This window comes from Ctenopharyngodon idella, chromosome 5 (genome assembly GCF_019924925.1).
Source record: "Ctenopharyngodon idella isolate HZGC_01 chromosome 5, HZGC01, whole genome shotgun sequence".
Taxonomy (NCBI): Eukaryota; Metazoa; Chordata; class Actinopteri; order Cypriniformes; family Xenocyprididae; genus Ctenopharyngodon; species Ctenopharyngodon idella.
In genome coordinates, this window is record NC_067224.1 from 7,449,095 (window position 1) to 7,463,920 (window position 14,826).

The 14,826-nt window shown below is 38.4% G+C and overlaps 1 protein-coding gene across 1 annotated transcript in view; it reads right to left on the bottom strand.

Annotated features, from left to right (window-relative positions):
- Positions 1-6,693: 6,693 nt before the first annotated feature.
- The window catches only part of vps37d (VPS37D subunit of ESCRT-I), a 52,599-nt gene continuing 44,466 nt past the window's right edge, over positions 6,694-14,826 (bottom strand). The window contains exon 4 of the mRNA XM_051893217.1: positions 6,694-7,574. Coding sequence (XP_051749177.1) covers positions 7,095-7,574 — 480 coding nt within the window. The 3' untranslated portion in view covers positions 6,694-7,094. The remainder of the gene's footprint in view (positions 7,575-14,826) is intronic.

The following is a 14,826-nucleotide window of genomic DNA, read 5'->3' on the forward strand; positions in this document are numbered from 1 at the left end:
TCAGTAGATGATTTAGTGAGTGAGTTTCATGTCATACTGAGGCTGGATTCACCACAGCATAAGGAAAACAGTGGTCTGATTTAAAAAATGTATCTTTTGGCCAATTCCATTACTGTATACTGTAGCTATTTCTGACCCCACAATTAACATGACATTTCTCAAGGTAATCCGTTGAATATTTGGATAATGTTTGCTATATTCTCATTAAAAGGGTCCTTGTTTATCATTTCACTTTTTTTTTAAACTTTAGTTATTGTGTAATGTTGCTGTTCGAGCATAAACAACATCTGCAAAGTGACGACGCTCAAAGTTCAATGCAAATGGAGATATTTTCTTTTACAGAAAACGCTTTTTAAGGACTACAACAAACGGCTGGTAGGAACTACAACAAGCTTCTTCCCAGGTTCACAAACATCACAAACCCCAAAATTTACATAAACCCTGCCCCCGGGAACACACAACAAAGGGGGGTGAGGCCATGTTGGGCTGCTTTGAGAAGAGAAAGAGTTGTAGTAGAGTGTTGTTACCATTCCGTGTTTTTACGCTGGACTAATTCACAAACGAGGGTCAATTCAATGCTGGATTTGCACAAAAGATTAACATGACGGCACATGCTAGTCGATGAGTTGAATCAACTCCACAGCAACTACATAAATTTATCCACTAACCATTCAGAAACATCCAGTTTCATTCTAAAAGTTGTAACTTCTTCCTGAGTCTCTCCATCAGTGTCCGACTCCGGTTTGAACAACGTAAGGCTGAACACCGTTACTGACAATTGTCATTTTGGCTGCGTGAGATTCTCCAGCTTTGTTGTTGTTGAGCAACCGAAGCGTGAGCTGTTAAAGCTCCGCCCTCTTCTGGAAAGCGGGCTCATTTGAATTTAAAGGGACACACACAAGAACAGCGTGTTTTTGCTCACACCCAAAGAGGGGCAAATTTGACAAGCTATAATAAAAGATCTGTGGAGTATTTTGAGCTGAAACTTCACAGACACATTCTGGGGACTCCAGAGACTTATATTACATCTTGTAAAAGGGGCGATATAGGTCTCCTTTAAGAAAATGAAAAACCTTTAATAATCTGGTTTAAAACCAGCATGATCTCATGAGAACCATGAAATCAAAATTGACAGTTTTATATTTTTTATGGAATATAGCAGTATTAATTATAAATAATATATACCCGTGAACATGTGCCTTAGTAATCTTTAATCAAAATATCTTCCCCTCCCTCTTGCAGCGACATCTCTTCTCTTCTCTTCATCTCTGATGATGCGTTTACTGGCATGAGGGCGGGGCAACCTGTCCATCACATGACATCACAGCAATAGCAAACCACAACCATCCAATCAATTCCTGATGGACAAAATCAAGTCCTGCCCTACATTTTTTTTGAGAAGCTGTTTCACTTGGATATACATCACAATAGGGAAGAAAAGAAAAGATTGCAAATTCTGTTTCATGCTGACTTTATTTTATGAGGTACCTTTTTTTTTGTATGAATTCATACGATTTTATTCGTTTTCGAAAACATAACATTTTTAGAAATAGTTAAGCAAAATGTACTAAAATGTATGAATGAGATTGTATGAATTCATATGAATTTAGCCACTTATTCGGCAAAGGGTATATTTTTTAAATATGATTTTCAAGGTAAAAAGTTATTATAACAAATAATTCATTACTGATTCATAAATATTACATTTTTGTGGAGTCGCAACACATGACATTCTATAACCTTGTTTTGTAATAAAGAGCTGGTAACACTTTACAATAAGGTCCCATTTGTTAACATTAGTTAATACATTACTTAAAGGGTTAGTTCACCCAAAAATGAAAATTCTGTCATTAATTACTCACTTGCTTGAGCTTCCGTTTACATAATTGATGTATGATGATTTGATGAATGTTTGTATGTGAATATAAGCCTAAATTAAATCTGTTCATCATCTAAAGCGATCATGTCTCATCAGAAAATTTGGACTAAACCGCTCGATTCATACGGATTAGTTTTTTGATCTCTTTATGAACTTTTTGAAGCGTCACAGTGGTAGTGCGTAGCTGTCAATGGAGGGACAGAAAGCTCTCAGATTTCATCAAAAATATCTTCATTTGTGTTCCAAAGATGAACGAATGTCTTACCTGTTTGGATCGACATGACAGAAATTAATGACAGAAACTTTCATTTTTGGGTGAACTAACCCTTTAACTTGAACTAACATTGAGCAATACATTTGTTACATTATTTAATAATCTTTGTTAATGTTAGTTAATAAAAATCCTGCTGTTTATTGTTAGTTGATGTTAGCTCAGGCCCATTAAATAATATTAACAGATACAACTTGTGATTTTAATAACGTATTAGGAAATTTAATTTAAGTTTAATAAATGCTTTAGAAGTATTTTTAAATGTTAGTTCATGTTATGTTTTTTTCTGCATGAAAGTTGACTTCAATTTGGATTTTCTTCCTTAAGATAGGGTCATTGAGAGTGGACAGGAAGCAAAGGAACAAGGAACAGGAAGCAGTTTTGTTAAAATATCTAGTTCAGTCATGAATCTCTAGAGAGCGCAAGCTGATAGGTCTTTTACATGAAATCTCCAAGCAATCACACCATTACCCCATGGCACAAGCTGATTGGCCTCTGCTGATTCTGCAGCAAATCAGAGTTCCTCTAAACTCCTCCACCTCCCCCAGCTCCACCTGCCTAGTTCTGCTATGAGATTTATGTATGTTTATTCATGTAGCTCAGCAGCATGTCTGTGTATCTAACGGCAGCAGCAGATCTAGTCCGCCAAAACCAAATACATTAACACTGCCATTTTTATTAGCATGCTAAAAATACTTTTGTCATGATTGAACTCTTACTTCTGTTTGAAATAATTATAAATAATTATGCTGAACTATTATAAGGTTTTCCTTTTTTATTCCTGTAATGAGGTTTTATTTCCTTTACTATGTTTCCAGACAGTGGTATTACCCTGACATTATCCTCGAGTTTTGCTGAATTCCACTCAGTAAAGGCACATACCTTCTCTCCCTTGTAATGATTCATAACGTAACATATTTTCCCATAGCTGCTTAAAATACAATACAAGCACTGAAAATGAATGCAGAACTTTCCGGCCTGGACATAAACACCTAACAAATAAACAGTGTTTGATGTCCAAATGAGTCCATAACAGGATTTCCATAAATAAATCCCTCACTCTTAGATATGATTTTCATTGATGCTGGTTTAAGGACACATTACTATGATGTACTTTGTGCTAATCTGAGTTTATTTGTAACCCTACTCAACTGTAGCTTAAGAATAAAGGCATAACAAAAAAATCTCCCGTCTATGAGAGCTCAGTCAAAGACAACAGCGTGTCCATACATTCTGACTACAAACTCGACTGCAATGGGTGAAAAAACCTGAAACAACAAAGTGTTAGGCAAAGTTTGGGCTTTCAAAGACTTCAGCTGCAGCTGTGTAAATAATAAATAAACCATCTGAACCGTTCCCATTGTGAAACGAGTCTTGCGCAGACAAACATACATAATCAGTTCATCTAACTTGCAATCTTTTTTATCATGTACTTGGAAGAAAAATCCTTAATAAAACAAAACTTGTCTGATGGTAGAAAAATAATAATAGGGTGAATCTCACAAAAACATGTCTGGACCCAACAGTGATTTTTCATATCAACAGATTCTTTTGAGACTCCCTTGCACAGTCAGTAATGATATGCTAAAGCCTGCCGGCACGTTGACGTGATTGGCTACAAGGTAGTTTGTGACGTCAGAAACACCAGCGATTTCAAACCGCGGATTTGAGACTGTCTTTGGTTTACTGCAGTTTTAAAAAGAAAATACTCAGCAATGGTTTGTCTTAAAGCATGTTAAAAACACCACATACACATATGAACAACATTAAACACTTGATTTTCACCACAGGGGGACTTTAAAGGATCTGCTGCTAACATCTTGGTGCCAGATACCACAGCACACCTTCAGGGGTCAGGGCTGTTTTGGCAGCAAAAGGGGGACCAACACAATATTAGGAAGGTGGTCATAATGTTATGCCTGATCAGTGTGTATATATATATATATATATATATATATAAGAAAGAAAGAAAGAAAACATTCAATATATTCAATAATAATTAATTTTTAAAGAATTTTACTACATTACAGTATAAAACAAAGAAAACATTCTTATTACAGGAACACTACTAATTTTGCATTGTGACATTAGTTTTATGTACAGTTTACGTGGTTCTCATTACTGTAATGTGCCTGAATTTCACAATATTCTCAATAATAATTTATTTTTTCAAAGAATTTTACTTCATTACAGTACAATACACACACACAAACACACACACACACACACACACACACACACACGCATATATTACACATGTAATGAGAATTAGGGGAAAATTTGCTTAATTGTCATTAAAATAATTTCACAACGCAAAAAAATATATATAAATAAATAAAAAAATAAAATAATGGTTCTTGTCTTAATTACTTATTTTTCATTATTTTGATTTTGAGGTGAACCATGACCAAGAAATATAATATAACAATATAATATTAAAAAAACTAAAGAAAACTAATTAAAAATAATAATTTTACTAAGATTTGTACTCATAAAATGTAACTATTTCATTTTTGAATCTCAGGTAAATTTGTTGTTTCAAGAAAGATTTTACGCTATAAAAATAAAACAGGACAATAAAAAGCTTATATTATCTGATATATTAAAATACAAACAGTCATGCAGAGGTCTTCTCGATGATAACATGTTCTATGTTCTGTTTTTTTCTGCATGCAAGTTGCACCACATGACTTCAATTTGGTGTTTTTTGACTAGAGCCAATGAGAGTGTCCGCTCTCATTGGCTAGTCCTGCAGCGCACTAAAACCCTCCACCTCCCCCAGCTCCACCTGCCTAGATCTGCTAAGGAATGTACTCATAAAATGTAACCATTTCATTTTTAAAACTCAGGTACATTTGTCATTTCAAGAATGATTCTACACTATAAAAATAAAAAGACAAACATATGGATTAAGGGGCCATTTACACAGAACACATTTTTGTGGTTAAAAACAAGAGACGTTCTTTAAAGGTTTAAATTATTTTAACTTGAGTGCTGTGTTTTTAGAACACAAAGCGCAACGGTTAAACAAGTCCGTCTAGCTCACGTTTACATACAACCTGAATTCCGGAAATGTTGGGACGTTTTTTTTTTAAATTTGAATAAAATGAAAACTAAAAGACTTTCAAATCACATGAGCCAATATTTTATTCACAATAGAACATAGATAACATAACAAATGTTTAAAGGGAGAAATTTTACACTTTTATCCACTAAATGAGCTCATTTCAAATTTGATGCCTGCTACAGGTCTCAAAAAAGTTGGCACGGGGGCAACAAATGGCTGCAAATCTCATCATCTACACTGCATAACATCATCAAAAGATTCAGAGAAACTGGAGAAATCTCTGTGTGTAAGGGACAAGGCCGAAAACCTTTATTGGATGCCCGTGGTCTTCGGGCCTTCAAACGACACTGCATCACTCACTGGGCATGATTGTGTCAATGATATTACTAAATGGGCCCAGGAATACTTCCAGAAACCACTGTCGGTAAACACAATCCGCCGTGCCATATGCAGATGCCAACTAAAGCGCTATCATGCAAAAAGGAAGCCATATGTGAATATGGTCCAGAAGCGCCGTCGTGTCCTGTGGGCCAAGGCTCATTTATAATGGACTGTTTCAAAGTGGAAAAGTGTTCTATGGTCAGACGAGTCCAAATTTGACATTCTTGTTGCAAATCACGGACGCTGTATCCTTCAGGCTAAAGAGGAGGGAGACCTTCCAGCGTGTTATCAGCGTTCAGTTCAAAAGCCAGCATCTCTGTTGGTATGGGGGTGCATAAGTGCATACAGTATGGACAGCTTGCATGTTTTGGAAGGCACTATGAATGCTGAAAGGTATATAAATGTTTTAGAGCAACATATGCTCCCCTCCAGACGACGTCTATTTCAGCAGGACAATGCAAACCCACATACTGCAGCTATTACAACAGCATGGCTTCGTTGTAGAAGAGTCCGGGTGCTGAATTGGTCTGCCTGCAGTCCAGATCTTTCACCTATAGAGTAAATTTGGCGCATCATTAAATCAAAAATTCGTCAAAGATGACCACAAACTCTTCAGCAGCTGGAAGAATGGGACCTAATTCCAACACCAAAACTCCAGAAACTCATAACCTTGATGCCCAGACGTCTTCAAACTGTTTTGAAAAGAAGAGAAGATGCTACACCATGGTAAACATAACCCCGTCTCAACTATTTTGAGACCTGTAGCAGGCATCAAATTTAAGATGAGCTCATTTTGTGAATAAAATTGTACAAATTTCTCAGTTTAAACATTTGTTATGTTATCTATGTTCTATTGTGAATAAAATATTGGCTCATGTGATTTGAAAGTCTTTTAGTTTTCATTTTATTCAAATTTAAAAAACATCCCAACTTTTCCGGAATTCAGGTTGTAGAAAAACAATGGTCAAGTAGCGCAGTGGAATGCAAAAAAAAAAAGTTCTGTGTGAACGGCTCCTAAGAACAGATTTTTACAGTGTAGTAAAATCAAGTACAACACCAAGGAAACAGAGAACAAAATACGAAACAACCAAGATATTGGTTTAAAATAAACATCATGATTAGACTTTATTGAACACCCATTAACATTACAAAAAGGTGCCATTTCACAAGTCCCTCAGCGGTCCAAAAGACCTTCCAGTCAAAGAGCAGTGTCTCATGAATCAGGGCACTTCCCTCATACAAACAGCAGCTAAATTCCTGCCATGTCCCAACTAAATCCACACAAATACAAAACATAACGAAGTTAAACGAACAAGCAACAATGACAAGCAACATTAACAAACACTTTATGGCTTTCTGCTCTCCTCCCTTTTTGGGTACATGAATGTTTGATTTCATGGCAGCATCAGTATTATATATCGACTCGATGAAGGCTTCACGTGGTCTTTGCGTAATTTGCGGACTTTGCTTTCGCGTCAAACTCGCGGTGCTGAACGTTATCGACACGGAGGCTCGGGCTGATGGGGACTGGGCCTGTACAGCTGCTGCAATCGGACCGGTCTCACCGGCCAGCCGGGTAACTGTCCTATTACTCTCAGGCCAATGGGCTGCCCGGGGCAGGAATGAGGGGCGCCAGGCCCTGAGACCTGCGGCTGGCATGAGCGTGAGTCCAGAGGAGGTAGGACTGAAGCGGAGGAAGAGGAAAGAGGCAGCAGGATGGCCGGGGTCAGACCGTATCTGAGCTGGAAGACACGAGGAGGGCCGTGGGCGCTGATGCCGTTGGGCCGGGATTCCTTGTGCTCCTCCTCCCTCTTCTGCTGCTCCTCCTGTTTCTTCGGTTTCCTGTCGGGTCTGTTGAACTCCTGGAGCTTCTCGGCTTGAGCGCGGCGGATATGGTACGTCTTCCTGTGGCTTTGAAAAGAATCAAGGAATTCCTCCAGGGGCACGTGGCCCTCCATGAACCTCTCCAGCAACTCCTGTGAAGGTCAAATGACAAATAAACAGGTATAAGAGGACGGGAAGTCAAGCCGGATTCATAACAAGTGTGACGCAGTTGTCTTTTTGACTCATCATGTTCCAAGACAAATGTCAAAGCCCAGTTGCATAAAACAAGTTATTTTTACACCTAATATGAACTTTAAAATGACTTTTGGTGGCATAATCTCAATCAGTCTGATTGATTCTGTCATTTCAAGAAATATTTTTGAGTTAAATAAACACTGCTGGAAAAAAAATAGCTTTAACCAGCCTAAGGTAGACTGCTGGTCTTAGCAGGTTTAAGATGGTCTAGCTTTTATTTTTGCAGCCTTTGAATTGATAATTGCTCTAAGTTGCACTAAATAGAAAGAATTGCAAATTTTAGTTTTAAGTTCGATTAATTGGCCTATGTATTTATTTAAATTTTTTCACAAACCCCTGTTTGGGAAATTCTGATCTACTGTATTGATCTCCCAGCCTGACAAGCATAAAAGTGCCTAAAACCTCTCTAAAACCATCAAAAGAGAACACTTTAGGCTCATTTAAATTGGGGCAGTCATGGCCTAATGGTTAGTGGCACCTAACCCCAAATCACTCCCCGAGCAAAATGGCTGTCCACTGCTCCGGGTGTGTGTGTGTGTTCAATACTCAATCCTCCTAACGTGTTAAATGCAGATGACAAATTCCGAGTATGGGTTACCATGTCACTTTTAAGATGTTTTTTGTTTGTTTTTTTTAGCAGGGAATATCAATTAATTTAGATGTTAACACATAAAGGACATTTTTGGGTTACCTCACATTGTTTTTTACATCTTAGAGTTTAACACCCAAACACGATGTCTGCACAAATAATCGCAGTATAAATTTAACATGACCTCGTGTGTCGACTGAAGCCTCTGGTGGATGGGGCAGGTGCCTGCACTTTGTCTGTCTCAGTATGGGGTATTGAATAATTGATAAGTCTCATCTGCACAAACCCACCCCCTAAATGTCCTCGCAGACAGAACAATAAAGTGTTTTAGGACACTGCCCTTGGCAAACTACACATCAGTGTGGGACAATAACATGCAGTGTGTGACTCAAATAAATAAATAAATGAACAAATAAATAAACAAGGTTATGATGTCCTACCCAATCTACGTCACATTGGCATTTTATAATTGCAGGTAAAGCTACTATTCCACAAATAAAAAGTAAAAGGATCCAGAAGCTATTGCATGAATACAAATATATGATTTTTTAAAGTCCTCTTGTTCTTTCAGAAAATATCAATTTAACAGAATTTTGCATAAACAACATGAAAGCATGGATCCATCCTGCCTTGTATCAACGCTTCAGGCTGCTGCTGGTGGTGTAATGGTGTGAGGGATATTTTCTTGGCACACTTTGGGCCTCTTAGTACCAATTGAGCATTGTTTAAATGCCACAGCCTAGTATTGTTGCTGACCATGTCCATCCCTTTATGATCACAGTGTATCCATGTGCCATGTCACAAAAGATCAAATCATCTCAAACTGGTTTCTTGAACATGACAATGAGTTCACTAAACAAAAATGCCCTCCACAGTCACCAGATCTTAATTCAATAGAGCAGTCATATTCAAATGGTGGACCACGGTCCATGTCTGGACCCAGCAAAGGACCAATATGGACCGAACAGCATTAAACAATATCAAAGTCAAAAAAATAATTTTAGACAGCTTTCAAACATGATTGACTGACCCAGTGCAGACTTTCGCTCTCTATCAGTGAGCAAACTGTATTCGATCCAATCGTGTTTTTTTTTTTTTTTTTTTGCAATTGGATATCATGACGAGTTCTGCGTCCTATCCAACTGTGAGCGTTAAGAGATCTGCATCTAATCCAATCGCATCCTTATATACAAACATCTTTGCACTAGGGGTTGAACAACTTCAGATTTTTTAAAGTCGACATTTATGTGATTAAAGTCGAGTCGACGTCGACTAGTCAATGATGACGTCATTAATGAACAAATAAGGGGCTGTTCACACAGAAGCACTTTTCCATTCCAATGCGCTACTTTTCCATTGTTTTTCTATGTAAACGCGCTATAGACAGACATGTATGTCCGTTGCGCTCATGTCTTGCGTCTTTTGCAGCGTCTCGCGCATGATATGGCATTCTAAAAACGCGGCGCTCAAGTTAAAAATCAGTTCAACTTTTTTTTTTTTAAAAACGCATCTTGAGATCTTGCGTTTTCCCCCCGATTCCACTGCCTGCATCTTGCGTCTTTGAAAGCAAAAATGTGTGAACGAGCCCTAAAGACTGATTTATACTTCTGCTTCGGACCTATGCCGGAGCCTCTGCGGCGTAGTCTATGCGTCTGTTTTTATTTATACTTCTGCGTCGTTGTCCGCGTCGACGTGCATGCAGACCACTAGTAGGCAGTGTCCGCGGTCATGTTGAGGATCAAGGCAAAAGCCGAAGAAGAAGCAGCTTGTCATGTACGTCGTCAGAGAAGCTTACAAATAGAAGCGCCAAATAGGTAACAACTTTTGTTGCAGTATGACTGCATGTGTCCACTAAAACAGAGCCTTTTTTTCATTCCTATGGAAGTTGAAAATGCTCGCTCTTCTCCGAGTGCTCCGCGCCAGTTTTTTGACCTGAGGGAGGGGTTCTAGCAGACCAATCACAGTGCTTGCGGTCCGCATAGAATTGACACGTTGTAACATTTTTGAAGAGGTGCACATCAGGCTACGTCGTAGGCTACGCGTGCTACACACAGCCTACGCCGTCGTTATATTTCTCAGATTTCTGCTTGTTCTAAATCAGATAGGGATAATGTAGCACAGTAAAGATTACACTTATATGAATGCCTAGTGAGAGAGTGAGTGTGTGAATTAATTCTACCTGGCAGCTTCTCTCTAGTGAAGCTGTGGGTTTTAGTTACATATATGCTAGAACTTTTCAGTTTCTAAGCTATTTTACTGAGAAATCACAGAACAGTGTTGACAATACATTTCTGGGCTACTGAATGATTCTGTGAGCGCGCGCGATCTGCACGCTACTGTCTATGTGTGTGCGTAATGTAACAGCGCAGTTTAGAATGGCGATTAACGTGTACAATAAGCTGTTTCTAAAGAGTTGATAGCAAAAATCTAATTTTTAAAGACGAGTGGACAGAAAAGTATGCATTCATTCTCCCCTCGACAAGTTCAAAACCAATGTGCCTTATATGAGTCTGTAGCGCTGGTCAAAAGTGCCAAAGTGAAGCCATGAAGACATGAAACAGTCATCAAGCAAATGTATCCTCAAAACACAGAGCTAAGAATGAGAAAAATAAATCAGCTCAAAGCCCAATATGAGAAGTCTACCAAAGTTCTTGTCCGTTCCCTGACAGACCGAGAATGTGTAATGTAGTGCTCAATAAGAATACAGTAGCTTGGATTTTGGGAAAACAAAAAAAGCCATTTACAGACACAGAGATGGTAAGAGAAAGTATGAGTGAGGTTTTCGAGGCCTTGCTTGATGGTAAACAAAAAGATAAAACAGATCCCATTGCCAGATTCCACAGCAATTAGAAGAACTGAAATATTAGTTGTGAAATATGTGATTTCATAACTTGATGAAGCCATTCATGCATTTCTTTAGCTGTGGGTGAATCAACAGATACGACTGATTGTGCCCAGCTTCTGGTATTAGAGAGATTCAATGATGAAACAAAGAAGGAATTCTGTGAAGACCTTTTGGGTTTAACAACTCTTGAAGCACACACATGAGGAAAGGACATCCATGAGGCCATGACGCCGACTTGGTACTGAAGTACCGGTATTTTTGACCCTAGTCTGGGCCAGAGTATGCTGAGGTCATGACAACAATGATGAAACTGATAAACTTTTTGATAACACTTTCGTCCCTATAGCATTGTCTGCTAAGAGGCTTTCTGACAGAGGTCAATGCCAGCTATGATGACTTACTATTGCACAACGAGTGCATTTACATGCACCCTCATAATGCGATTATAATGGGATTTTGGCAATATTGCGATTAAACTTTACCTCATGTAAACGCAATACTTCGATTAAAGTAATGCGATTAAGCTCATAATCATAGTAACCATAATCGCATTAAACTAGGTGGTGTACGCCGATTTTAATCGCAATAAATAGGCATGTAAACACCTTACTCGCATTATTACCACTCTGACCAAAGAGTCTTCTCTTCTCCAAATTGCTAAACTCTGTCAGCACAACTCAGTCAGCTGCTTCGTATCTTCATCTAGACGGCATTAAGAACATGACGGCAGTGTAGGCAAACCCAACATTGTGATGTTCATCACAGTGCCAAATAATATTGCGTTATTGGTGCACATGTAAACATAGTCATTGTCAGGGTTTTTGAGTGCTTTTGGGCCATTCGGTTGGAGATCAAAGCTTTCCTATAAGAGAAAGGAGCTTTTGGAAGATGTGGAGAAGATGCAAACAGCTGCATTTTTGGCAAACATTACATCTCATCTTAATGAGCTCAATGTTAAGCTGCAGGGACAGAACAACACAGTATGCAATGTGATAACAGCAGTCAGGTCTTTCCAGAGGAAATTAAAGATTTTCAAGACTGATCTCCACAGTGAACTTGTCCACTTCCTCAAACTTTTGAAGCAAATCAAGGGAGGGAAAGATGTCCTACCATGCTAATTTCATACAGAAGTTGATGGACAACTTCAAGACTCGCTTTGATGATTTTGTTCCTGGAGGATAATTGCTGTTGATCATACAGAACCCATTCTTGGTCACAAATAAGTTTTCAGAGGAAGCAAAACAGATCTTCACACTGGCAAATGTTGCATCACAACAAATGGAATTGATTGAACCGCAAGAAAATGTGGCTTTGAAAGAGCAGGTTGGTAATTGTGATCCTGCTGCTTTCTGGGGAAAGATGGTGCCTGCAGCTGATTTCCCTGTTCTAAACAAAATGGCACCACATCCTGACCATGTTTGGTTCCACATATTGCTGAGAGTCAACATTCTTCACAATGAACACCTGCACTATTGTCTTAGAATTGTACTCACACAACTATTTCCAAAGTTCAAAGTATTGGCAGAAGAACAATTGTCATTTTTCTCGTTAGTCACTGATGTAAAGTACAGAGTGACTAGTGCATGCATGGAAAAAGGTCTACGCAGTCAGATTTTCCTTTGTTCTCCATAAATTGTGCACTTTTGTTATTATTATTGTTTATTCAATTAAGGGAAATGCACAATGCGCGTACAATGCACGTACAATGCCTCAAAGTGACTTCTTTTGCATTTTTGATTACTATGCAACCACTTTTGCTCTGATATGTTGTCACAAATGTGCAGTTTAATATATTTTTGTAAGTGAAACCATTTGTTAAATACTTTTTGTTTTACTAATTTCTTAATTTAACTCCTTGACGCAGCAAGTAATAGCATATGGACAAGTACAGCCTGTACAATGCACATTTTCACAGTCATAAAAAAGAAGTTGTTTGTAGTTCCTTAAAATGTGTCTGAATGGTCTCATTTAATATATTTAATAATAGTCCTGAAAACATCTGATCCCAAATTATTGAATGGACAAGTATGTTTGTTATTGTGCTGTACTAGAGCACCGATAAATGACAACATCTATCCAGACTTTTCCCACTTAGGAAATTTTTGCGACTGGACCTTCTCAAATTGTATTTGAATAACCCTGCAATAAAGCACCTTTGGGATGTGGTGGAACGGGAGATTTACATCATGGATGTGCAGCCGACAAAATCTCTGAGGAATGTTTGAAGCACCTTGTTGAATCTATGCCATGAAGAAAACTGAAAATATGAAAATGAAAACTGAAAAGGTGCTGGAAACATTCCTCAGAGATTTTGGTTCATACTGACATGAAAGCGTCACACAGTTCCTGCAGATTTGTCAGCTGCACATCCATGATGCGAATCTCCCATTCCACCACATCCCAAAGGTGCTCTATTGGATTGGGATCTGGTGACTGTGGAGACCATTTGAGTATAGTGAACTCATGTTCAAGAAACCAGTTTGAGATGATTTGACCTTTGTGACATGGTGCGTTGTCCTGCTGGAAGTAGCCATAAAAAGATGGGGGTTCACTGTGTTCATAAAGGGATGGACATGGTCATTAACAATGTTCAGGTAGGCTGTGGTGTTTGAACAATGTTCAATTAGTACTAAGTCAAGAAAATAATCCCCACCAGCAGCCTGAACTGTTGATACAAGGAAGGATGGATCCATGCTTTCATGTTGTTTACACCAAATTCTGACCCTACCATCTGAATGACGCAGTGGAAATTGAGACTCGTCAGACCAGGCAACATTTTTCAATCTTCTATTGTCCAATTCTGGTGAGCCTGTGTGAATTATAGCCTCAGTTTGCTGTTCTTAGCTGACAAGAGTGGCACCCGGTGTGTCTTCTGCTGCTGTAGCCCATCTGCTTCAAGGTTTGATGTGTTGTGCATTCAGAGATGCTCTTCTGCAGACCTCGGTTGTAACTAATGATTATTTGAGTTACTGTTGCGACCTCTGTCATCAACAAGGCATTTTCGCCCCCTCAAAACTGCCGTTCACTGTATATTTTCTCTTTTTCGGATCATTCTCCGTAAACTCTGGGGATGGTTATACGTGAAAATCCCAGTAGATCAGCAGTTTCTGAAATAGTCCAGCCTGTCTGGCACCAACAACCATGCCACGTTCAAAGTCACTTAAATCACCTTTCTTGTCCATTTTAATGCGGAGTTGGAACTTCAGCAGATCGTCTTGACCATGTCTACATGCCTAAATGCACTAAGCTGCTGCCATCTGATTGGCTGATTTGATATTTGCATTAACAAGCAGTTGAAAAGTTGTACCTAATAAAGTGGCCGGTGAGTGTATATTAATAGTTTATACATAATACTAAACTGTTGCTAAGTGGTTAAAATCCCTTTTTTCAATGCAAGTCAATGTTTTTTTTTCACTCATTTAATTGTTTGGCAGGCAAAAAATCTAATCTTAAAACAGCATAGCAAACCTTTCTAAACAATCACGAAAAAACATTACATTATAAGTTAGTATTTAGGGTCAGGGGTTTGTTGAAATCCCTCAAGCATGAGCAATAGTAATAATGCCTTACCTCAGTGGGGTTTCCCAGTGTAATCAAAAGTAAAATGACTATTGCATGAACACAAAGTTACAAGTATCCAAAAGTTATAAATTCAAAGGTTTACTTTTTAAAGGAGTTTGTCTTAATGGATAAAGCAGAGCCCTCCTACAGTTAT